At 35.8% G+C, this 27,691-nt stretch overlaps 1 protein-coding gene across 1 annotated transcript; it reads left to right on the forward strand.

The window, feature by feature from the left end:
- Window positions 1-126: 126 nt before the first annotated feature.
- On the forward strand, window positions 127-27,443 carry LOC123702002. Its single transcript, XM_045649634.1, has 18 exons — window positions 127-136; window positions 409-654; window positions 10,830-10,910; window positions 11,551-11,649; window positions 14,959-15,045; window positions 15,431-15,682; window positions 17,478-17,763; window positions 18,822-18,921; window positions 19,047-19,170; window positions 22,485-22,635; window positions 22,941-23,056; window positions 23,165-23,288; window positions 23,924-24,222; window positions 24,509-24,635; window positions 26,011-26,113; window positions 26,748-26,837; window positions 26,926-27,023; window positions 27,186-27,443. Exons 1-18 carry the CDS (start codon window positions 127-129, stop codon window positions 27,394-27,396), a joined length of 2,604 nt encoding a protein of 867 aa, XP_045505590.1. The 3' UTR covers window positions 27,397-27,443.
- Window positions 27,444-27,691: the final 248 nt, after the last annotated feature.

Genomic DNA, 27,691 nt, shown 5'->3' on the forward strand with positions numbered 1-27,691 from the left:
CTGTAATCAATGTTTGCTAGAGTCTAGACTATAATGCTTAACACATTTTTAAAATAAAATCTGTAACAATAGCATTTAATTATATTGGTATTAATGTCTTAGAGATACGTGGTATATTGAGTTTCCATGTGGGAAAGTATGTTTATCAACGGCCAACGCTCTTTAATTCAGACTCTCCCATGGTCTTTAAGAATACGACCATATTTTAATGTGTTACAGAGATAGTAAGCTGCACAAAAATACAAAATGCGCAAGTTTGTGTAGGTTGTGGGTCTAATTCTTGATCATACGACCTTTATGCAGCATAAAAATAAAATTGCGATGTAAAAAGTAAAAAGAAAACCGATTAGATATTATGTAGGTGATTTTTTGTGTAGTTAACAACCGGCTAAACATCACATTCGAAAGATGTCGTGAAGGTCGCCGACCAGCAGAAGGTCGGTGGGGCCGGCGCGGACGCTTGCCGCAGCGCTCAGACCGCGCCAGCAGCCAGCGGCGCTCGCACCCCACACGCCGACCGCGACATCCGACACGTCACCGCGCCTGCCCTCGACCCTCCGCGGCCGACCCGCCGACCCGCCTACACTCCAACCCGCTACAGGAACTCTATTGCGGGCGCTATGAACGCTTTCATCGCCCTCGTCGTCTGCCTTTGTGAGTACCGTCTTTTGATTATTCTATAACAACTGCCAAAAATCAAAATCATTCCCGCAACATGATTACGAATTCCTTAACAGTTTTTTTTTAATTTTAACAGGTTCATATGTTTTATATTATGTTCCAATGGAATCCCATGAAAATTATAATCATCATACTAGTTATGTAATTAAAATTAGTTAATAATTATCAATTCATAGAGATATCGATAATCCACCAGTGGCATTCATAAAATTTTAATATGCAGGTAACTATTTTGACATCGTGGTAGGTGTACCTCTTATTTCATATCAATTAAAATGTGAATCCGCTATGATTGGTGTGTTGAGTTTTTATTACGAACTTTAGTAATATTGCTTGAAATTGGATATATAATTATGTAACAACAACAACAACTAACCGTCTTTCATTGGTATATTTATATTGAATGTAGGTAATTTATAAAAATGTAAAAGCCAGATAAATTTATATAGGTACCTATATTACACTAACAATACATATTCACACATTCCTGATATTTATTTAACATTTGAACTCTAAGTAACTATTTTCGCAAAAGTAACGTATACAGGGTGTAATCGTTAAGTGTGCACAGGCGATTATTCCGTAACTATTACAGATATCAAAAAACTTTAAACTGATATCGAAAGTATTTAACCTAATGAGTAAAATGGCCATAATAAATTTTTAAAAATAAAACGAGAAATATCTAAAAAATTAACTTGAAACCCTCCCATACATTTAGTATGAGATACGAATATCCCATGTACACGGGTTGATCCAAAAGTAATGATAATCAATATTATATAATAGTTATAATAGTTATAATAATTATGTAGTTCTCTAGATAGTCTTCTAACTAGAAAATATACTTCAATAATTTTTTCCTTAACTTAAAAAAAAAAACTTTGACGTCTTCATCCACAAAAACCCCTCCACGCGGCCATCACTTCGCTGTCGTCTTAAAATAATTTATTGCTAAGAAAGTGTTTCTTGTGCCGATGAAAGAGATAAAAGTAAATAAGAGCTAGATCTAAAAAATAGGATAGGTGTTCAAGCATTTGGAATGCCGATTTTTGAATGGCAGCCATCGCAATTGACGCTTTGTGATCTGGTGCGTTGTCTTGGTGAAACAGCGTTCAGGTCCGCAGTTTGCCATGTCTCTTTTCCTTACTAACCTATCGCAATCTTTTAATTTGGTCTGTTTAGTAAGAGCCCAATAAAGTGGCTACCTTTTTAAAATATTCCACCATAATTATTCCTTCAGCGTCCCAAAAAACTACCGCTTTAATCTAACCTACTGATTTTCACTTTGAATTTCTTCATCGTCACTTTGGAAGCTCGCATCCAGGACATTGATTGTTTTTTGGTTTCATCATAAACATGGTGAACTCGGGTAACGTCCATGATCACAAAACGTGACAAAAAATTATCCTGATATCATTAAAAATTTAGAAATTTACCCTCTACATGTCGAATCGTTGTTTCTTCTTTTCGTCGGGAAACATTCTGGCACGCACTGTTCACATTCAAATTAATGTAAATAATTGGAAACGTGGCCTGTTGATATGATTTTTTTGTGATTACTTAGTGAATACATGAGCAAGCAAAAAACATTTATTTTATATTTTTATGTGCACAGGAAATACCCAATTATCATTACTTTTGGATCAACCTAGAACATTTAATATGAAATATTTTAGCTTTTTCTTTCTTTTTTTTTGTTTTCTGCTTTAATTACTTCGCAAATTTGAAGGGAAGTTCATTTAGAAACTGTAAATAGAGCTCCTCATTGTATTGCACAATGAGGACATAACTTCGAAAATCTGCTATGAATACAAAATGTATGGGAAATAAAATGTATGGGAGCGTTTAATGTGACATTTTTGGATATTTCTCGTTTTATTTTTAACAATTTATTATGGCCATTTTACTCATTAGGTTAAGTACTTTCGATACCAGTTTAAAGTTTTTTGGTATCTGCAATAGTTACGGAATAATCGCTTGTGCACACTTAACGATTACACCCTGTATATATTATATCTGTCAACTGTGGCTTCATGTAGAGGCGCTTTCGTATCGTCAAGTCAAAAATAAATAATCTTCCACCGCTCGAAAATTAGTTTAGCTAAAATATTAGGTACCTTATATTTTTATTCAAATATTTTTAATGTTCTGTCCAACTCAGATTCAAATTTAAAGCTTCACCTGTTTCTTTAATTCTTAATACATATTAAGTATGTAACATCCTTTAGACTCTACTTTGATTTTTGACCCACTTTAAACTTTAATTTTTTCGTGTAGTTATTTAAGGTAAATAAGACGTATTACGTTTGTTCTCAAAAAGTTCTGTACGATCTACGATCTACGAGTTACTAGTGACGACTTACGACACGCAACGTAACAAGGATTAGGTAACGTAATATTATTACATTTTTATTATCTTTATCTCCTTGTTATTTCCGTGTATATTATTATTATTGTTGGACATCAAAGCTACTAAAAACATATAGTTGTTACAACACACACACAGTTAGATGCATCTAATAGCTTCCAATACATAACTATATTATAACCTATGAGCTTCCTAGAAGTCTAAACATTTTTTATAAACTTAAAAGGTAGGTATAGTGATATTTTCGTGGAAATTTTATTAAATGGAGTTGGTACAAGCCTACAAGAAACATAATAATTTATAGGAAATATTACACATCTGTTTTTTAATCGATCAAACATAACTTATTCATTTTAGTTTCTAGTACCATAATATTATAATAGCTCATCGTAAGATAATTCAAATTCAAATCATTTATTTGTTAGAATTGTGGTAATACAGAAGATTACATCATTTAAATAAAATTGGTAGTCCACACAATCCGCCAAACAATTGGCATACAACTTTTTCACAAATTTTACAATATTATACATTTTATGCTTAACTGTTTACTGTGCACGAATAAATTATACAATGAGTATTGATCTACTCGCGAGATATTTTGTTCTAAACTACAAAAATTCATATTGCATTGCTTTAAATTACCTTAAAATATTGCTTTTATCAAATCATGTGGAAAGTGAGAAAAAACAACATTTAAATAATTGTGATTTAAATCTATCGTTTCGTAAAATTTTAATGTATAAATACAATAAAATTTTATAAAAGTTGTTCAAACTCTACATTATAACCGACTTAAAAAATGGATTAGGTTATCAATTCGGCCGGTATATTTTATATTTTTTTCTATGTATATAAACCGATTTTACCGAGGTTGCTGAACCAATTTCCGTGATTATTATTTTGTTTGATGCGGAATAATTTCCAATTGGTCCCATAAAAAATTTATTCGCGTAGAAGTAGCGCTGAGACTAACGGCAGAGAATAGAATAAACGCTAAGGAATAGAAACTGCTATCGCTAATTTTTGACATACGGTCATGATATTTTAGTAATGGTTCGGTCACACTACCCACGACGACGACGACCACGACAAAAATTTTCATCCTGACAAAATTGGTTCAAAATTAAATATTAAAATTTCCCGTCATGCTGGTACTCGGAAAGAAAACAAATAATTCGAGTACAGCTAATATAAAAATAGGTTTTTTGCGATTTTCGCCGAGGCGGTAAGTTAATCATATAATTAATAACCTTTTACCAAAATTGTAGATCATAAAATTATCTATAAAAACTTCAAATACATTTTTATCTAGAAGCCACCGTTTCTACGAAAAATCTATTTTTTCATTCGTTGATCTCAAAAAAAAAATTCCAATCACCAGAACGACAGGAAATTTTAATATTTTATTTTTAAGTGTGTTTTTCACAATTTTGTTGAATTGCGAATGGATGAAAATTTTGTTTGTGGTAGTCTTCGTCGTCGGTAGGGTGAACAAATCCTTAGCGAAATATCGTAGGTACGCTTATGACAATAAGTATCTATCGCTAGCGGATTCTATTCCTTTGCGTTTTGACCAAGAAGCTTATATCTAATACACTGGAGATTTCGGTATGAACATTGACGTGTAACAAGAAAATATTGCCCAGTTCATGTTTTTTATCACTTTCACACCTAACTTGGTATTGCCACTGTTAATACGAAGTTTTCCCAAGGCTACTATGTATGCTGTAATATTCTGTGCAAAAGGTTAGTTTATGTACATGAGTTTGTTGATAAATTGCCAACAACGTCATTCAGAAGCATTGTTGGATGAGACAATTATTATTTATGCTAAATAAACTAAGTATCTGAACCAATTATTAAAAAGCGATACTCCCTGATTATGGGTAGTCACCATAATAAAATTGTAGCAACTCTCACTTTGTCAATATGGCATGTGTGTCAAAAAAATTGCGTCGCTTCGAATATTTAAGTTAATATTGTTGCTTATTTAATGAATATTTTCCGAATATAAAGAATGCATTGTATTGTGCAAAATTGCAGAAGTGTTTGGACACCAAATTCTGGCATAGAATTTCACAGGCAAGTGTATATTTACGTTATTTACAATATTCCTCAATACTCCTGCATTTACCTGTTTAGAATCATTTCAATGGCAAAAATTGTCTAATTTAGCATCATTTTAGTAAGCAGTCATGTTAAATTTGTTATTTCCCTAATACTTTATCATTTTTCAACAAGTTTTCAATAAACAGATTTAACAAGTAAGGTAACCATGATGACGAGTTTTTATGGATAGCGAAGAGAATATATTGTAATAACAATATTATGATGAAAATTTAGAACACCATTTTAAAGATTGTTACTAGTAATGAAACAACACATGACATCGGTATTGCACTCACATGTAGTTATAAGATTGTTCGTTTTTACATTGAAATTTATACTTTTTTAACTTACCTCATATTTTTTTGTTTTACGTATTTCAGCTTTCCAAAAAGTAAAATAAAAAGAAATATATGTGCCCATCAAGGTTACTGAGGATTACGACCCAGAAAAAAATACCTTTTTAAAAATAAACTTTGTAAAGTTAGCTGAAATTTGTGCAAGGCTGCTATAAACAGTTTTTCTTTGATGATTCTGGCTTGAAATTGACCCGTCGAAGCAACGCGTTTAAAAAGAAGATCTGAGTAGCTAACAATTTGGTAAACAGCATCTGATGCAAAACACAACTTTCCTCTATTTACAAAGGATGTTAATGCTATATATCGGTTCATATCCAAGCTTTGTAGCCAAAAATTATTTATAACTATCATTCTATACCAATTAAAATTGTATGTACCTACCTATAAAGTATGACCATAATATTATAATATAAATACTGTTAAAAATATATGTCGTTATTATTTATAGACCATGATTTTTAGTTTTTACTATTTTGAAAAATCCTGAATTTACAAACCAGCGTGGTCACTCGACAGAAAGAGACAAAAAACATGACTGACGTCATTGAATGTCATAGTTTCTTGTTTCAAGTTAATGGTCATAGTGCAATCTCCAGTGTATTAGAGGATATAAGCTTCTTGGTTTTGACGTTTGGCTAAAGGCCCAGCAGAAGTTTTTATTTTATGAGCATTTTTGTCATTTCTCGATGACTTTATTGAAATCTTACAAGTTAATGTGATTCACTTTCCGGTTACCGATTGAGCTGAAATTTTGTATGTACGCATGTAAATTGGATAGCGATAAAAATTATCATGACATAGAGCTGATTTGATGATGGAATCGGAAGGTGGCCATAGGAATTCCGTAATTAATAGACTCAACTTTATCGAGTTTGGGCTTGTTTGATTCGTGTTGACGAGCACTTTAGTGTGGGTGGATCAAGGAGCCAGAAAGTGGCCGAAGTAACTATTTAAACATACAAAAATACACTTAAAAGTGCACACACAAAGCACTAAACACTAAGTTAACTACAGCTATTAGGACGTAAGTTTTACATTGGCTTGGCACCGACATCAAACCTATTTAGTAAATAACACATCTAAATACTATGAAGTAATTAAAAATATGCAATTTTTTTTATATTTACTTTTCCGTTTTTGAAGTCGGTTGTTTTTAACGTAGTTATTTTTATTTAATGAACGATTGTTTCAATCTGCTTAAAAGGTCCCCTTCTGTTCTTTTAAATCTCTACCAACTTTCTGATGGTGAAAAAAAATACTTATACATTACGTAAATGTTCAACGTTGCAACTTTGCCATTTAAATTTTTTCCATAGGACTTGTAGTTTTGCCGGAAATAGAGATAGTTTTTTTTACTATTCAAAGTTCCTCCCTCCCACTTTCCGACCTCGGATCGTCTTTCATTGTTATCATATTCCCCTCCCTTTCTAAGGGTTTCATTGTACTGTATTTTTTCATTTGTTTACCATTTTTGAAGGCTACGGCATTGGTCTATCAGCCGAGACTATTTTCATGTTCCACACTTCTCGTTAGGTTTTAGTGTTTTAACTTATTTTCATTAAGTAATAATAATATCAGCTATAATTTATTAAAATTATAATATTAATGTCACAGTGGTTCTATAGCGAGAACATTCGATGAATTTATTTTCATCTTCCATAATTTTATATTGATTAAGTAATGATTTAATAGGCTCTGAACTTAATTCTGGCCAAAATTCGATTTTTTACTTTTAATAGAGCGCCTGGGGGTTTTCACTTCGGATTAGAGTTATAGTGAATGAATTAATATGATCGATGTGGGATATTGTTTTTTAAACTATAAATTGCAATGTTTACCCAATTTTTTTTGTGCACTCCATCGTTTCATTGTTTAAACAAATTATTGTGAAAAATTCATGTTTGACCATAGAGGGTGTCCCAAGAAGTAGTGATATACTGAAGCTGGGAGGTAGAGGACATAAAGGGCTATCCGAATCACCCCCATGTATATTATGCGATTTTTCGTATTTTCGGAGTTATGACGTTTTTTTCAAATTTTCACATATCGCCGAGTACGTAGAGATTTTGATTTATGGTGACGTGAATTATGGCGGTAAATGCTTGATTTTTTTTGTGTGCTAAGCTGAAAGATAGGCCAATTCAGTATAGTAACATTTACTATCGTTAGATCTTCGAATGGAATAAAAAAAAGGAATTTAATGCCAAGAAAGATAAAATTACCCAGTATGTTCATAACTTCAAGGGCCCGTAAAAAATAAAATCACATAAAAAAAATATCCGTTTGGCTTTTTAAAAACTTACTCTATCTATGAGGTAGCTATCCTGAAAATTTCATTTTATTATTCATAAGGATTCAATCGAAAAATTGAAATCTAAAAGTGGTAAGTGCAAAATTTTAATGCAAACAAAATAAAACCAATTACAAGGTGTTTAATTACAATAAATTTTCAAAATGACCTTTCACTGCAAGTGCAACATCACCGGAAAAAGTTGTCTTTTAAACGTCTGAATACCCTTTTATTATTTTAATGGTTTCTTCTGCTACTCTCAATTTCCGGGTTAATTCGTCCAAATTGCGGCATTCTCTCGAGTAGACGAGGTCTTTGTAGTATCTCCATAAAAAAAAATGCCGGCGTAGTCAGATTTCATACATCAACACTTCAACTTTGAATTAATCCATCACGAATTTTATAGCCGTCCAGAAAACCGATTATTATCGAGATATCCAGAAAAGGATTCCTGGTATAACCGACTTACATTTGCAGCAAAATATCATTCGAATTATTATAATTTGCTGAAAAATTCAATTCACCTCAGTAATGTTGAAAAGAAAATTAATCTAAGTAGATGCAGCAATGGAGCAAATATACAAGTACCTACATAGAAGAGAATGATGATTGCCAATTTACCATGCAAAAGTTGAAAAACGTCATCACTACAGAGCATATCCCGGTAGAAAAAACTATTAAAAAACGACTAATAGAACGCTTTCACGATTATATTATCATTTCAACTAAATATTAATTGATGTAAGCAACAATGTACTTAGGTAATTGTAATATATTTAAATCTATACATATAATAAATCTGTAGAAGGGTCAATTCTGTACATTGAAAATATTGAAAAAATAAATACCAGGGGGTGTAACTGGATCGATACCAAACCCGAATATGTGTTTAAAAAAATTTTTGTCTGTCTGTCTGTCTGTCTGTCTGTCTGTCTGTCTGTCTGTATGTTCAGGCATCACGTGAAAACTAACGGTTCGATTTCGATGAAACTTGGTATAATTATACCTTATTATCCTGGGCGTAAAATAGGATACTTTTTATCCTGGAAAAATACGTAGAAAAAAAATTAATCATAATTTTTCAGTTTTATCCATAGACGTTGTTCTGTAGAAAAACGAACACACGTTGCGTATTATTATAGGCCTAGCCGTATTTGGGTCCAATAGATATTTATAAGATATCATTGTCAGAGTTACTCAAAATGAAGAAATAAACCATCCACGCGAAAACCGACATCCGCGCGGACGGAGTCGCGGGCGGAAGCTAGTAATTAATAAACAGATTTGGTACTAATCATTTTTTTTCTTTTCATTAGTCGTAATTAATTACCTTATTTTTTAAATGTACTCAATAGAGTACGTTTAATTTATAATTAAACCGGCCGAGAAATTCCATTGTACATAGCAGTTGTGGCTCCGCTCGGCTCTCCCCTCCACGTTTTTCTATCTGTTCGAGATCCCTACTGACATTTTTATACACAGGTGTCTTTGAAAAATATTCCTATATGTCTACTCGAATAAAAAAAAAAGAAATACTGTTTAAAGTGAAAATAATATATGGTCAAACATTAATTTTTCATAACATTTTTTTAAACAACGAAACAATGGAGTGCAAAAAAAAAATTGGGTAAACATTGCAATTTATAGTTTAAAAAACAATATCCCACATCGATCATATTAATTCATTCACTATAACTCTAATCCGAGGTTATACGGTTTTGTATGCTTCAGGCACTGCACTTTGCAGAAAAAGGCATTCCAGTCTTATTGCTTGTCTCATAATAACATCTATATCACCTCTTCTTGTACGTGAGTCAGTGTTATTGTGTAGGATGTAAAATGTTATTAACCAAATTATAATTCAAGTCTATTGACTGGCACTCCAACAAGGGGCTACTGAAAATCAGCGCTTCACAACAAGTGCAGCACATGCTGAGTAGCGACCCTTTTTAGCACCACACTGATTAGGAATAAGTTCTATTTTTTTTTCTTTTTTAATTTGTTGCTTTTGTTTTGTGTTTATTTTTTTTTCCTTTTATTATGTGTGTGGTGTTGAATAAACTTTTCTTCTTCTTCTTCTTCTTCTTCAATCTTAATAAATTCATGAAATCTTTACTAATTAGTGTATATAAGTAAATCTGTGGTATAGATTGAGAAATTGTAACTATATCGTCACAACTCACAATATCGTGGTTAGCAGTTACCCCTCACGGCTCGACCGCTCGCGCTGCGCAGCTGCAGGCGGCAGGCCTCGAAAGCTTGAAGCCTACGCGGATCGCACTATATTATTATTTTAGCATCGATATGTTTTTGCTAATATTGTTCAAAGAACGGATAAATCCCAAAAGTTCACCGTTGAAATGTCAAGGTCGGTTTTTACGATCAATAATAATATTATAATATGCTATTCATATAGGTACCTATAGGTAATCGATAATATGATAATAAAACCTGATTTGGATATTATTTTGCTCCAATTCTAAGGTTAATTTAATAATACTACAGATAAAATAATATAATATTATAATTATTATGGCCATACTATATTAATTTCGACTATATTTTTTGTCTTCGATGCTTCATGACTTTCGACAGAACCGTTTTTAATAATTCTTTTTTTTTATGCCTGCGTTTTTTAAAGAAAAACCCGCATAGTTCCCGTTCATCATCATGGCGGATTTCCGTGAAAAGCAGTATTATTATTCTGGGTTTTAAGCTATCTACATTCTACATAGTACGTACCAAATTTCATTGTAGGTAATCGGTTCAGTAGTTTTACATGAAATAATAATCATCCATACTCACAAACTTTCGCGTTTATAATATTAGTAGCAAGGATTGTTCAATTTGGAGGCCGTTTAGTCTTTTGTTAAAATATAATAATTATATGGAATTTAACATAATTTGGTAGCTAAATCTTTGTACTACGTCACGTTATTGGAGTTAAAAATCTACTGAAACTAATAATTTTTTATTGAATATTATAATTAACATCTAAAAAATATTATTTGTGTTACAGGCGCAGTATCGACGGCAGAGAGCTCGGGCGCGCCGCGCGTCTTGCGCCGGCGCCTGCGACCCGTCAGTGCAGGTGCTGCAGGTCAGCTGCTGCCTTCTAATTACGATTATTCCAATATAAATATGTTACTTATATCAGTCATGTGTTTATACTAGATTGATAGTGGAATAAGCAATCATTTATCTAATATATATGTATATTATAAAGGCAAAAGTTTGTATGGATGTATGGATGTATGGATGTTTGTTACTCTTTCACGTAAAAACTACTGAACCGATTACAATGAAATTTAGCACACATATAAAGGGTAACTTGGATTAACACATAGGATAGTTTTTATCCCGGAAATCCCACGGGAACGGGAACTATGCGGGATTTCCTTTGCAAACGCGGGCGAAGCCGCGGGCGGAAATCTAGTAAGTAAAATAAGATGACGATGCGTGTCTCTATTTTACAAATTAGGTACACTGCAGTCTGCAAATCACACAAAAGATATTAGATATTTACAAAAGTATTTATTTTATTTTATATGTATATTATCATATTAAGCTCATAATATTCTAGAAACTAAATATTGAACGATTTTTATTATTCTTTTTGTGGTTTCAAAATCATATTTTGAATTCTTATTTTTTATTATTATTTATAAAATTATCTTAATCTGTAAGACACTTTATAAATAAACTCGTAAAGTTTATATATAGTAAGTAATCAATTCCAGAATATGAAGGGTACGAGAGGAGCAATGCGCTAGCGCACGTGGAGCCGCAGGCGTCTCCTGCGTCGCCATGGCAACCCATCTCCGTCAACATCCCCATACGTGAGATTCTTGGTTACTTCTAATTTAATTTATAATAATAATATAATAATTAAAATTAGTAAAGCTGAACACTTTGTGTGTCTGCTTGAACGCGCTAATTATTGGAACCACATATCCGACTTGAAAAATTAATTTACTGTTATCGGCAGAGCAATGCGGGTAAAACCGCGGGGCACAGCTAGTACGTTATACATGGACAGGATAATAAGGCCCGAGATGTATCGTTCTCATTTTCCAGGGATTCAATTTCCATCAATCTTTGTGTGTATTTCCATTTCTAATAATAAAAAAACCGGCCAAGTTCGAGTCGGAGTTCGGCACAATTCTGTTTTTAATTACCTATATCTTGTAAATTTAAATTACGAAGACGTGGTTTCGTATGAAATATCAAGTTTCTGAGTTCACGGGAAGTATCCAGTAGGATTTGATTCCCTTGTGAATGTCGAAAATTTCCACCATAAGGCCTACTTATATTTTTTGATTGCGTTGGCTTAAAAGTTTGAATTTCATCTGAGTATTTCATATAAGAGTGGATTTCAACAACTAGCATTTTTTTACTAATTTTGGTGGAAATTTTTGTTTATGATTTTTTTTTATTCAATTTGATTTTAGGTGTTAGATAGTACTATCTTTTAATTAAATTATCAACAAGAATAAGAATATTCCCTTAAATAATCATGTTATTCTTGACACCGAAATTGACCTCCCACCAAAATTGGTTTTTTGACACCAAAATTGAAAATGATATCACCAAAATTGTTACACCCCACCAAAATTATATTTGGATGGAAAAAAAACCTTGTACTGCAATAAAAAAATGAAAAATAATAATAAAAATTGCCTTTTGGTAACAGATCTGCTGACTGCCTTGGCTGGCTTGCCTGCCTGAAAAACTTTACCTTAAAATTCATGTCATGTAAAGCTAGCGTGCAGCTTTAAAGATGGACAGATGTTGATTTAGTATAGCTTTTGGCTGCTTTCTCCCATGCATAGTATGAAATGGTTTTTGAGTTGTCAAATTCCTTGAAACTTAACATTTTATTACAACAAACCTCACATTTACGTAGTAAACAGGCAACCGTAGTTTTTTCACAAGTCAAAGTACTTATTTAAGACCTCTGTTATGGAATTTTCAAGAATAATCTTGTTGTTCTTCAGAGATGATATAACAAACTCCATATTAGCATGCGTTTTACACATGCACGTCTCACGGTTTTCGATTCTTGGCTTAATAACCCAAAATGGTCTAATTCTTGTAAAAGTAATATAGCATACAGGCGGGTACCAATTCTCAAGATATTTTCGATGTAAATTTCTTAGAGAATCATTCCAATATCGTTTTTGCTTTCTCAATCCACCTCTTGTTATATAATCTTGCTTGCCCGGACAAATTCAACTATTTTTCACAACCTTTTTTGGACTTATCTTCATCTTTTTTTCCAACCTCTCAAGTCTTTTTCTATACAAAAACTTTTGTTGTTGTTCCTTCAGAAGAGCTTTCTTAAGTAATCTTATTTTGGACTTTTTCTGTTCTCGGTATTTTCTAAGTTGGTTGTTCAGTTCTCGTTTAAAGATGCTACTTGTAGAAATATCTGACTGTGGACTGTTTCGCCCAGACATAGAACTGGGAGAGTGTATGCAGCTTATGTTGGGACTTATAAATGGAGAATCGGTCTCATTAACGGGTGTGCTTCTTTGAATAGCATCGATGGATAAAGTTTCTTCAATCGGAGCAGCAGGAGCAGCTTCAACGGTAAAAGTAAGACTTTTGTTATGGGATCGCAAAACTCGAGGTGAATTTGTAATTGGCTGATGTGTTTGCTGTGACGTAGGCTGTGACGTTGTTTCGATGGGTAAATTATGTAGTGGAATGTAGCTGGACAGTATTGAAGGTCTCTTCTTTCACATTTTCTCTTCTCTTCGTTTTTTTCTTTCACAGTACGCTTTGAAGTTAATATAATTTCGTCTCTGTAACAGAATACCTTCTTAATTTGAAAATATCTATCTACAGCATAAAAAAATAGTGTTATGTAGGGTCCCTTATAGAGTTTACTGTGAAAATATCAGCATTTTTTGTGATTTGTATGGGCAAGTCCCTGAGCATTATGAGTTTGCTCACACAAAATTAAAAAAAGTTACTCTTTCAGCGCTGTTATCTCGAATAGGTATAATTAATAGTGCTATCATCATAATATTTCGACTTATATTCGATTTCATAGTAATTACATTAATATTTAATTCGATTTATTATTTGATTTTATAATTTTGGTCTCATGAAGCAATGTTGGTTTTAGTAAATAAACATTTTTATTTGAATTTTCTAATTTTGGTGTAAGGAAGCAATTTTGGTGGGTCTAAAAATGCCACCAAAACCACCAAAATTGTCCCACCAAAATTGGAAATTGCAAGAAAAAAATTCTTAAAAAAAAACTACGTGTACTAAAATAATAACATATTTACTAAACAATAAACAAACCAAAACTCTACTAATACTCAAAATAACAATAAAATATTACTGTCACAAGTATGATTATTTAAGTACACCAAAATTGCATAAAATCGGGGGTGTTGCAATGAAACTGTTTACTTAAATTTTTGACGGGAAACTGGTACGACACAGCACACAACCACCTGCTAAGCCGATTAGCGTGTGACTAAATGAAGTGCATAACGTAATTTGTATGCTTTAGGAATCACTGGTGTTTTGTAGAAATATCGTTTTGTAAATGACACCAAAATTAGAAAATTCTCGGCGACAGACCTAAATTGTGCCTGTAAAACTATACTACAGTACTTAATATAATTAAATTGATATATTTTGAATGGTCAACTATTATAAAACGACTACATAAAAATTAAAATCGAATCCTACGTCTAGTTTTTAGTTAATCGATCTTGATATTGAGTGAAGTAGGTCGGCGACAAGCCACCAAAATTGGAAATCGCCTATATTTACTTCATTTTCTTGGGAAATAATAATTATTTTTAAACTATAATGATAGGGCCATATTATAAACATTGTGCTTTACGATTAAAACAAAAAATAAAAACAATATCTTGAAAAAATAGGATAGTTTTCAGCCTTGCCGCGTAAAAAAGCGGTTTGGGAAATCCACCCATAAATTTCCTTCGCGCGTTTATGAGAAAAAGCGTCTTGATAGGCAGATAGATAGACAGACGTGTCCGAAATGATCCTATATTGTATTTTGTTGTTCGGAAACCTAAAAATGACGGCTATCGTTATTTATAAGTTTATAGTATAAGAAGAAGATTCATAATTTATAAAGGGCGTGTTGTGGTCGGTTCCAGCTCGCGGCGCGGGGCAGGGGGGCTCCGTGCCGCTCGTGATCCTACCGCTGCCGATGCCGGTCGCAGCGCCCAGCCCTCCGCAAACCGGTAACAACTTTTAACACATCTATACACATTATGACCATATTGTGCTCTATAGAGCGAGTCGGGGCGATTGGCTAGTATATTGTGAACTAAATGTGATTATAAACCATAATTCAGTTAAGTACCTATATTGTCATCATCATCATTATCATTATACCATTTTGTTCCCACTACAGGGACACTGGCCTCCTAAATATTCTCATTTTATATGTGTTGTAATTGGATAATACAAAAACTAGAAATCATGTTCGGTGAATATATTTGTAGATATATTCTCACGATTATCCTTTTTTTAAATAAGCTGTTCAAGATAAGATAAAAAAATTGTAATTTATTTTAATAAAAGCGTGTTAAAAATAATTGAATACGTACCTAATAATTTTGGCAGAATGTAAACCGGTGCAAGAGACGAAATATGAGTACGAGTACGACGTCGATGAGTATGAGCAGCCACAAGAGAAACCCGCCAGACCGTCGCAGGCGTGGCGCCCGGGCCACCGGCGGCCCGAGCCGCCCAAGAGCTCCGCGTGGGGACCCGTCGTGGCGGACGAGCCCGCGCCGCAGCGCTACCCCTTCCACGTGGCGCCCAACAAACCGAATAGACCTGTACAAGTAGAAATTCCAGATGTTCAAACGCCATGTAAGTTAATTATTGTAATACAATAATAAAAAATAATATTTATTTGCAAATGATATGGTATGTAAAATTTCAGAGTATACATATTTCTGCTGACACTATAACAGCAAATACTAACCATAACATTTAAATATTTTTAAGGCGGTTCCCATACATCAAAGTAGAAAATTTTTTTTTTTTGCTTATATCGATAACACGCTTGAAATGTTCACAAAATCTTAAGAAAATTTACTATAAAAGAAAAAGAATAATTAACCGGAAATAGAACAAATATTTTTAAATTAATGTATATTAAATATTGATAACAGATGGACGGACCGACAGACAGGAAAATCTCAGAAAATATAGAGTCCCATCCCCTTTTGTACGGTACCCTAAAAACCAATATCTTCACAATTGCATTAACACGTTAGCTGCGAAACAGGGCTTGAAACACCCTGTCCGTGTCTCGTCGTTATAGCGGTAGGAAAAAACTTAAACTTCTCTGTCGTGCGGGAGGCATAACTTCCATCTGGTTCAGTGTAGGAAAGTGATATCTATATATCTGAGATGTGCTATTGATTCCTAGTTCAATGGTATACCGACCTTAATACCGGGTTTCTTAGACCTCGTGCCGCACTGAACAAATAAAAATTCTAACACAGTGCGGAACGAGGTTGCGAACACCTCGTACCACCACGCACCTCGTACCGCACCCTAAGCTAGCTTCACGCGGTTAGTGTTGTGCAACGCATTCGAGACTATTTGTGGAACAACTTATTGAAGCTTTTACAAAGAAGGACTTGAATGTGGATACAGGTAATTTTCAAGCATCCTAATTACTCGTTATAATAAATATCGTTAATAGAATCGTGAATGTGACATGTTGAGTAACTTTCTTCAAATAAGTTGATAATCATGATTACTATTAGTGTGTTTGTTCATTGAATCAACTAGCGGCACCCGGCAATCGGTGTATGGCTCATCAAAATTTAACTCTTGTCCAAGTCAACAAGCCAACAAACAAGGCACATCATCTCTTAAAGGGATCAAAGAAGAGTAGATGTGTAGGATGTTACGAAAAACTCCGCACCTTCTTAACAAGTCGTGAGGCCGAAAAAGGTAAAGAAAATTCTCACAGAATGCACTGGTCGCAAACAATATTATTGTTTGGCCTGTTTTAATGAAAAACATCCATAAGTTTGATAAATAAATACAATTAAATAAAATCGATATTTCTTTTCCCATCACTAAATTATATGAAAAACTGCTATTGTTCAGTGCGGTATGGGTTACATCAGACCCCACATTTTATTTTACCCCTAGAATCTAAACTAACTAATCTAACCACGGGCGACGGTAGATTTAGGTTAATGAACTCATTGTTAATAATAATCACGACAAAAGCCGCACACTTTGTCTTATTTGGCGCCAAAAAAACGATTTTGGTCTCCTACGGGCGGTGGGGTTTAATATGCCTCGTGCCGCCACAATCTCTGGTATAGGACAAGGTTTAAAACGACCCGTAACGCAGTAATGGAAAGTACAGATATTTCTGTGCCGCAGTGAACGTGTTAACTGCTACAAAATAATATTATGATCACATGAATTCGTGAAAGAATCAATTTGATATTGCTACAGGCTATGGAAATATAATATGTATTTTGTTGACCGCCGGAGATAAGTATTTCGGTCTTGATTTTTTTTTCAGGATAATATTAGGTATGACATTGCAAGAAAGGATTTCTTTAAATAACATTGGTTTATTTTTGAATGATTAAATGTTGTCTACTACGGCTACTATCGTGTCTCGGCGCAGTCTCGTCGCAGGAGCAAGTGCGGCTGTTCCGCGAGCAGCGGCCGCGCGCGCCCGCGCTGCCACCGCTGCTGCTGTCGGAGCACGACCGCGCGGCGCGGCTGGCCAACGGGCCGTCGCCCGCGCTCGAGGGCCCGCAGCTGCTGGCGCGCCCGCCCCTGCCCGCGCTCTCCCGCTCCGCGCGCCAGTCGCAGCTGCGCCCGCCCACGCCGCGCATCACGCGCTCCATCGCGCTCGTCGGCGCGCTCACCGTGCCGCGCGCCGACTACACCGAACCTTACACGGCTTGGTGAGATTGATTGTAATTTATATTACATATATTATAAACCGGAATCCACCGAGCGAGCGTATTTATTGAAAAGTTTCAAGGTTAACGTAAATTAAATCGAAGATAATTATTACGGATTTCCAGTAGCACCATGAATGTATACATTATACAAGGTGTGGTGTAATGAATGCAGGTTAACCTGGTAACTGGAAATAGAGAATGATGTGGCGGTTCAGAAAAATGCTTAGAAAAAATGCAAGTTATTTATTAAAGTCCCGAAAATTTAATAAAATTACCCCCTATGCCACTCTTTCAGATGCACAAAATATTACATGCAAGCAGCCTGAAGCAAGCATTCATTACCTTATAAAATTTAATTGAATATAACGATACATTATAATTATTTTTTTCACTTTCCACATTTATCAAATCAATATTTTTAAGTTGAATCAAGTACCTAATGCAATATATTTATGGATTTTTGAAGTTAAGAAATAATGCTCTTAACTCATTGAGCGTTTAGCTACTATTATGTATTCTGTGTCATTGTATTAGGATTTAATATGTGTTTAATACGGAAAATTGAGTGAACTATGTATATTATATTGGAATCCCAATGAAACAGACAATATTATTTCTTAAATTGGCACACTGGTGAACATAAATATCTTTTTTTACACCACGCAACTCGCTAGATTAAACTTTGGAACAAAAATAAGCAAAACATGAAATTGGAGAATTACATCTTTGTTTAAAAACAACTATAATTAATGCGCCTCTTGAAATTATGGTTTAATATGCGATAGTTCATTTATCCAGCAATACTTTGCAAAAAACAGATTGAAAAAAATTCCTTTCTTTGGATACACAGCAGTCAGCACCAAAAAGAGAGGCAAAGGGTATAATTTTATATAATTTTCGAAAAATGTCGAATATCTCGAAAACCGACAGACTTTTGGTATGAACAACTTGCATTTTTTCGAACCGCCACAACGTTCTCTATATCCAGTTACCAGGTTATCCGTTCATTACGCCACACGCTGTATATTATTTTTCACGTTGCAAGTCGCTGCTTGCAGGTACGACGCCGCGAGTGGTTCCGTTCGCGTAGATTTCCACGAAGGCTCTGCGTCCTCCTACCGCACCTTCCTTGCTGATGGCAGAGTGCAGTATTTTGAAGTGAGTCAATAACGTACCTCTATTGCTTTGCTTAGTAGGTAACAAGTTTGTTTTCGGGATTTTTTATTGTTATTTTAGATATATTTAAGTCGACGGCAATGTAACCAAAATGTAACTGTGCGTAGGTGCACGTGGACCGGTCCGGCGGCAAGAGCACGCGGCGCTGCGGTATCTCGGAGCCTCAGCGCGCCGAGGCGGACGACCGCCTCCCGCCCGCGCTGCCCGACTTCACTCAGTTCACCTTCGCTGGTAATAATTCCTATTTACGGTTAGATGTAATGTGTGTTAATGTTATATATTTTATAGCTTAAACAAGACAACTTTACGTGACCTCGACGTATTAACATGTGTCAAAATCTATTTTTATAATAGGTACCTACTTACTAGATGTTTTAATCAATTTCAGTATACAGGGTGTAATCGTTAAGTGTGCACAGGCGATTTTTCCGTAAGTATTATGGTCTAAGATCCGAACATAAGGCGAAATTCAACGGCGTGATAATAGAATGAGACCAATTTTATAATAAATTTAGTCTATTAAAAATGTATTAAAAATGGGTTGACTGGGAAAATCCTGGACAGGACATTTTTAATGAATTAAAAAAAACATTTATTTTATTTTTTTATTAATTGCAGTTTCGAGATAATAAAACAATTCAAAAAGGGATAATTTGCGCCTGTAATCACACTAGACATATATTAGCAACATAATAAATTATCTATTATTATACGAATTTATTTAGATCAGTCGGCCGCGAAAATTCCAATATTTTAAATATTTTTTAATAAAACTCTGGGTGTTCTACTCGTGCATTCAAAAAGAGAAGCTCCTTAGATATTTAAATAAAACAAGAATGTCACTTTTTCGGGCCTAAAAACACATACTATATAGCCGTAGCGCCGTTCATAGCGGTTATATAAAACAAGTTGACGCGATCCTACCGCCATTTTGCTAATGTCAGTGAACGTGTAAAAACAGGAGCGAAATATCCCAAATTGTAAACAATAAATATGCGTAACAAAAACAACATGAAGTAACTTTCTATAGTAATTTTCTGGTTTTCAAAAATTGATAGCTCAAAAAGTAAAAGGTTCCGTCAACTGAAATTTCATATTTATGTTCCATAGGACAATAGCTAACCACAAAAAAATTTACGCATTTCAACTCGACGTCCGATAAAGTACAGTTTTACCTCGTATTAAATAAGTATAATGTTTTATTATTGTTTGTATTTGTATAATGTTTTGTTATTGTTTATTTTTTCCTTTATTATTAAAATTTCACCCAAATTTTATTTTAATTTTTTTGATGATTATAAAGAAGTATTTTCAATCTTTTTAATCATTTTGTAGTTGAATGGAAAAAACCGGAACCGACACTATAACCGCTCGGCTACGTAACAATTATTTCTATATTCTTTACTAGCGACCCGCCCCGGTTTCACACGGGTGCAATGCTGATACTAAATACACTACAGAAAAACTGTGAACGTTGTATATAAAAACATAGCGGCCCGCTCCGGCTTCGCACTGGTATAAAATATTATATAGCCGGGCGGCCGGCCGCGGCCGGTACCGCCGCAAACGCTACGTCCCGCAATTTTTAAATCTGTAATATCTTCGAAAATATTCACTTAAATCATACGGTGTAAAGGGCCATATAGATCTTTATTAAATGAACAATGTATTCAAGGTATTTAATTGGTTAAGGATTAATGTTGTATTGGTTAAAATCGCTTCGAAAATTAGCCATTATTTGTCGTAAAAAGTAAATGACAAAAAAAGTTATTGTGGGTTATCCATAAAAGATAGACATATACCATCGCGGACTTTTCTGTAGACCTTTTCAATGTGTATAATACTTAGTACATTATTTTGATAAAACTCGTAGGGTTCAGCCTGCGTTTGCAATGTAAGCGGAAAAAATGTAATTTTTTACGACATCACATTAGAAACCTCAAAAATAACAGTACTTCTCCACTATTTAATGGATGTTATTATACATTTAAACCTTCCTCTTGAATCACTCTATCTATTAAAAAAAACCGCATCAAAATCCGTTGCGTAGTTTCAAAGATTTAAGCGTACAAAGGGACAGAGAAAGCGACTTTGTTTTACACTTACTATGTAGTGATAAGAATACCGGTGAAATTACGAAACGTATTGCGCGGGTAAATCTTTGTGCGTGAAATACGGCTAAAACGATTTCCATGAGACCTAGCTAGATCGATTTTACGTCCCTGTAAACCCTTAAATTGAAACTTTTATAAAATCGTTAGAGCCGTTTTCGAGAACTCATTAATATACAAACAAAATAGATATATATAAATATGCAAATATTGCTCGTTTAATGGTATAGGATAAGTAGTAAATTTATTTATCAACAACATTCCTACGATAGCAAATAAAATCGAACTACTGATTTATTTATACTGTGGCGTAATCGCCCGCCTTCATAGGTCACCGGAGTTCATGCCGCGCCGGCTCCTGCGCAACGCGGTCGCGAGCCGTCTCAGCGCCTAAAATGCCTAAAGTTTCAGTACAAAGGGCTCTTAACCTAATGAGTAAAATGGCCGTAATAAATTTTTAAAAATAAATCGAGAAAATATATCAAAAAATTATCCTTAAACCCTCCCATACATTAAGTATGAAATATGAATATCCCATTTTCTTTTTTTGGTTTTCTGCTTTATTTACTTCGCAAATTTGAAGTGGCATTTTCCACGCTTATTCCGGACATTTTCACGCATTTTCCGGATATTTTCCGGGCATTTTCCGGGCATTTCTCAGGCATTTTCCGGAGATTTACCAGGAATTCTCCACGCTTTTCTTGGACATTTTCAAGCATTTCCCGGATATTTTCCAGGCATTTTCCAGGCATTTTCCGGACATTTCCCTGACATTTCCCAAGCATTTCCCAGGCATTTTCCGGACATTTTCCAGGCATTTCCCAGACATTTTCTGGACATTTCCCTGGAATTTTCCTGGCATTTTCCTGGCATTTTCAGGGGATTTTCCAGGCATTTTCCCGCATTTTACGGATATTTTCCGGGCATTTCCCAGGCATTTCTCGGTTATTTTCCGGGAATTTCCCAGGCATTTTCCGGATATTTTCCAGGCATTTCCCAGACATTTTCCGGATATTTCCCTGGCATTTTTCTGGCATTTTCAGGGGATTTTCCAGGCATTTTCCCGGACATTTTCACGCATTTTCCGGATATTTTCCGGGCATTTCCCAGGCATTTTCCGGTTATTTTCCGGGAATTTCCCAGGGATTTTCCGGGGATTTTCCGGATATTTTACAGATTTTTTTTATTTTTCTCGATTTCTTTTTAAAAATTTATTACGGCCATTTTACTCATTAGGTTGAGTACTTTCGATATCAGTTTAAAGTTTTTTGTTATCTGTAATACTTACGGAATAATCACCTGTGCACACTTAACGATTACACCCTGTATATACAATGTTCGATTGTATATTATGTAATCGATTAAAACACCAGAATGAGCAATCAGCTTTGCTCCAATCGCTAACCGCGTGCGTGTCTGTGTGTTGCGGCGCAGGCTACGCGGAGGGCAACACGTCGGTGGAGCGGTGGCAGCGTCAGGTGACGGGCGCGCCGGGTGAGCAGGGCGCGGCGAGCGGCGAGCGCCTCACCGTGCACCACGAGCTGCTGCTGGCGCGTGACCGCGACGACCATCCTGTGCCGCTGCAGTCAGTCACTCATTTCTCAATACCGTTTCCGTCTGCACCCTTACACTCAAATTTGCCTTTTTTATTATGCAGTTCAGTAAGACTTCTTTTATGTTTGAAAGAGCCACACTTTGTATCATTTTTACGAATGTTACTTACGAGACACACTTCCATCACAGTCTTCCATATTATGTCACCTTACTTACATGTAAACAATTTGAATCGAAACAAGTAAGAAAGATTAAATTTTGAAAATAAAGTGCATTAAGCCGGTTAATCGTATGAAGTATGGACCTCATACATATTCGATCGTGTGCCGTTCACAGGTACAACGTGGCAACGGACAGCTCCGCGCTGGGGGCGGACTGCGACGGCTACCAACATAGCTACTTAGACGTGAGGATCGAACGAAAGGATGCTGCCTTCTTCACACCCAATATTGGTAAGTAAATAAAGATATCAAATTGAAAGATACTCTCTACGAGACTTTCAGGTTTTTCATAGGTTATGTGATGAGTGATGAGTCATGCCACGTTGCCCTACGTTTCAGACGAGCTGTGCGACGAGAAGGACACGCTGAGCCGCTCCGACCCGGAACAATTCGCGCGGCTCGACCCCTTGCGCGAGTTCACGCTGCCCTTCCGCGACCCCAAATATGATGTGGCTCTTCAAAAGTAATTATTATGTATTATCTTTAATTAACTGAAAAATAAATTATAAGTCGATAATGCTCCCATAATGTTTGTAAAAAGTGTGTATGAATGAAAAAAGGTCTTCAAAATGTTTGTAATTTTTTTTTTAACATAAACAGTTGACGCGATATACGAAACTAATTAAGAAAAAAATTCATACTGCCTCTTCGAAAATTCACGAAGTACAAAATTCTGTTTTCCAACACGAACGAAGCCACGCTCTGGTGAAAATGTAGTTCTAGCTAATAATTATCTACACTTTAATAGGTATTATAAAGCTGAAGAGTTTGTTTGTTTGTTTGTTTGAATTTGCTAATCTCAGGAACTACTGGTCCGATTTGAAAAAGTCTTTCGGTGTTAGATAGACCATTTATCGAGGAAGGCTATAGGCTATAATATATCATCACGCTGAGACCAACAGGAGCGGAGCTATGCGGGTGAAACCGCGTGGCGCAGCAAGTATAATATATAATTACTGTGTTCGATGAACTGTCGTATGTCTGTGTCATACGCCTAGTTTAGATATAGGCTAATAATATAGGTACATAATTCGTACTCCGGTCAGTAAAATATTTTGTATGAACGTATAGAAACCTCTCACACTGGATATTACTCAGGTTTAAAACGGACTTTAACCGCAAATACGGCGACGACACCGAGGAGGCCGTGCGCAAGAACTTGCTGATGCAGACCGCGCGCTTCACGTCGTCCGCCAACCGGCAGGGCAGCACCACGTCGCTGGGCGTCAACCACCTGGGCGACCGGCTGGACGCCGAGAAGGACCAGCTCATGGGCGTGGAGTCGACCGGCAGCCTCGACACGGGCGACCGCTTCCCCTACTCACGCAGCGAGCTGCAGGATAAGGACGCGAGCCTGCCCGACAGCTTCCAATCCATGGGCGTCTCGCCCGTGCAGAGTGAGTCGACAGCACATGTAATATGTATCTCTTTAGAAACCTAAGCGTGAACAGTACGTATAGAAGGTACTGAAACTTAAAGTTGAGCCCCGAGCGGCCCGATCTGACCACGACACAATAGATTTTCTATTGTGTCTGTGATTCCGGGGGCTGAGTTATTAATTAAAATTTATTATCTCCTCCTCAGTCAGAAAGTTTGTTTAACATGTCATATTAGAGATGCACGTTTGAATGGTCCAAAGCGCCAAGTCGATTGGATTTCATACGTTTCTCTCCTGTCTCGCAGACCAGGGTACGACGTGCGCGTCGTGCTGGGCGTTCGCGGTGGCGGGCGCGGTGGAGGGCGCGCTGTACATGCGCACGGGCCGCCTCGTGCCGCTGTCGCCGCAGTGCCTCGTCGACTGCTCGGGCCCGTAATGCTTATTCTTATTAATATTGTCCGTTTCTACGTCAAAGTGATCTACAATCACTTAAAAATTAATATGCACACATCAACAAAGTCTAGGGATATTTTTTATTGTACAAATATCTAAAAATCTATGAAGAATTTTGTAATATATTTTAATTGGAAGAATTGTAGACAATTTTAAGGTCTTTAATACAAAATAAAAACAAGTCATGTTTCTTTTTTATTTTCACTAAAAATGTTAGTTTTTCTCACCAAGGTGGAAATAAAAAATTTCTCTAGACTTTGTTGATGTGTGTAGTTTAAAAAACAAAAAAAAAGACGTGTGGCGCTCGGGGACTGCCGCGGTAAAGCTATTGCATGCTATGCCTTCAAGCCACAACTCCGCGCCCGTCGGAGTGGGGAGCGTGAGGTTTTTCGTTACTAAATTTCTGGATTCGGTCCCCGCGCTCAAGGCCCGCGATAGAAGCTATGCAATAGCTTAAAAACACGCTTACGCCAATGACCTATTATACTAGTAGACGCGGCATACGCCAACATCATTGCACTAAAAAACAGCGTAATTAATACATACCTACTTACTAACGCATTATCACCAATACAGTTGTTCTCTCTTTCACCCTCACGCACGAAACATAATACATGTCTCACTCATGTACTTCGTAATAACAACTGCCGATTAAAATATAAAAAGAACGTCCAGCCACGACGCTGAATGGTGCGTGACTAAGTGAAACTCGGGCACTTAGCTGAGTTTTTTCTTGCCAAAATAGAGAGCGGGTAACGTATCTAGCTTTTTTATATATCATAGGCTTACGCTCGTAAAACTTTTGTATGGTCACCGATCCTTGATAAGTGTCCATTTAAAGTGGGTCAAAATCAAGCCTAAAGGATGATTTATTTATTTATTATTAATTCATTCACGCGTTGTCCATTCTAATAATGTAATAAACATTTGCTTATTGAAACGCATCATCGGATTGATCGGAACCTATGCAAAATTGTAAATAGTTGCTTGTACATATTATAATACAATCAAATAAACATATTTAATTTATTGATATGTTTGTATGTAACCGACTCATTTAGTCTCCATTTTGACCCGCTTTAAACAGACAGATTTAATTCAAAACTTTGTACACTTCATCAAGGTTCAGTGACAATACAATAATTTCATCTTTTTTAACGATAGTTTCTTATTTATGTTATATAATTATCTCTATAAGATGGAAAATTAATAAACTTCGTTTTTGTTAAGAAAAGTTTTAATTTGCATGAATGAAAAAAATAAAACATATTAATTATAATCAATTCAGAATTACGAATTAAAAATACGTATTTTATGTTATATCAGTGGTGTTATAAAATGAGAATGATCGCAGGTTCGGGGGCAAAGGATGCAAAGGCACGTGGCCCAGCAGCGCGTACGACTACGTGCGCGAGCGCGGCCTGCCGGCACTCGACGAGTACCCCTACAAGTCGATGGTGATTCGACTGACGTTTAAACATGTTTTTAACTAGCTGATCTTTCAAAGTTTCAAAAGTATTTGTGTTGATCTCAAATGATTGTTAGCTGACAGAGATTTTTGTACAGAAGGTAGTTTTTAGGGTTCCATACCGAAAGGGTAAGACTAGACCCTATTACTGAGAGTTTGATGTCTGTCTTTCTGTCCGTCTGACAACAGGCCGTATCTCACGAAACGTGATCGTAAAATATTTTAAAAAATTTCAGAGAAGATATTATATAGGCATTTATGTTGCCGCTATAACAACAAATATTAAAAAAGTTTGGAAAATCTAAAAGTGCCTCAATGATCGTCGCCTTATTCCACTTTGAAATTGACTTTGGTATTGCCATGACGCGACTTTGAAATTTTGCTGAAATTTTCATGAGTTTTAAAAACTGTGTATTTTCACACGATGTTTTTATATAATATATTTCATTAATTAGTGCATTAAAAGAATAAAAAGAGACAAAGTTTAAAGATGTTTTGCACTAAACACGAAAAAAATAAAGGATTCGATCGAGTCATTCACGAGTTTTGTGTTTAATAACATTTTTTCAATTTTTAATTTTTATTAATATAATATATCTATTATGTGTATTTACACGCTCTAGAAGCAGCAATGTCGCGAGAAAGAGGTGGCCGCCGTGACGCGCATCAGCGGACACGTCAACGTGACGGAGAACAGCGTGCCCGCTCTCAAAGTATGCGCCGATTTTAAGTAAACTTCCAATGCGACGAACGTTGCACTTAATTCTCGAGACCGACATTAATCATCGATCTGATGACCAGGTGGCGATAAAGGAGCACTCGCCTAGCGTGGTGTTGGTGGACGCCCACTGTAAGAGTTTCATCAGCTACAATGCGGGCGTTCTATATGACGACCGATGGTAATAACTTGTTAAATGTTTTACTTCACACGACCGACTTCAAAAAAGGAGGAGGTTTTCAATTCGATTCGATTTTTTTTCGTTTTTTTTACCTCAGAAGTTTTGATGATTCTTTTATTTTATACTCTATGGAAAAAATATCGTTCTCTAATAACGTTCCAGCGGCAAGACGTCGAAATATCTGAAGCACGCGGTGCTGGCCGTGGGCTGGGGCACTAGTGAGGGCGAGCAGCACTTCGTGCTGAAGAACTCGTGGACGAGCTCGTGGGGCGACGCCGGCTACGTGCGCGTGCACGCGGGCTCCAACACGTGCGGCGTGCTCACCAAGCCCTCCTACCCGCGCCTCGCCACCGCCGACGTGCTGAAGGCCTAGTCCCGCCCCGCCACCCTGTGACCCTAGTGCCAATATACGCTCGATAGACTCCGACCTGTGTTTCATTGCATTGACGCGACATCCCTAAGCTCAGACAAATTAGTATCAAAAAGTTGTACAGAAAATCAGTTAAAAACCTGACTCATTTTTAATTCTAGAAAAAGAAAAATTCGTGTGGCGATCTAAGAGTCCTTACAGAAAAAAGTCCGGGGTTCGATACCGGGTGGGCATGCAAGTTATTATTTTTTTTAGTTTGTCTACGAATGATCCACATCAGATGATATTATAATTTATA

This window comes from Colias croceus, chromosome 22 (genome assembly GCF_905220415.1).
Source record: "Colias croceus chromosome 22, ilColCroc2.1".
Classification (NCBI taxonomy): domain Eukaryota; kingdom Metazoa; phylum Arthropoda; class Insecta; order Lepidoptera; family Pieridae; genus Colias; species Colias croceus.

What these genes read in the sequence shown, in the direction of transcription:
- LOC123702002 (XM_045649634.1), top strand. An exon ending in GCCCAGCCCTCCGCAAACCG is followed by an intron (nt 15,046 to 15,430) that starts GTAACAACTTTT and finishes TAATTTTGGCAG; the next exon opens with AATGTAAACCGGTGCAAGAG. An exon ending in CACTCAGTTCACCTTCGCTG is followed by an intron (nt 19,171 to 22,484) that starts GTAATAATTCCT and finishes GTTGCGGCGCAG; the next exon opens with GCTACGCGGAGGGCAACACG.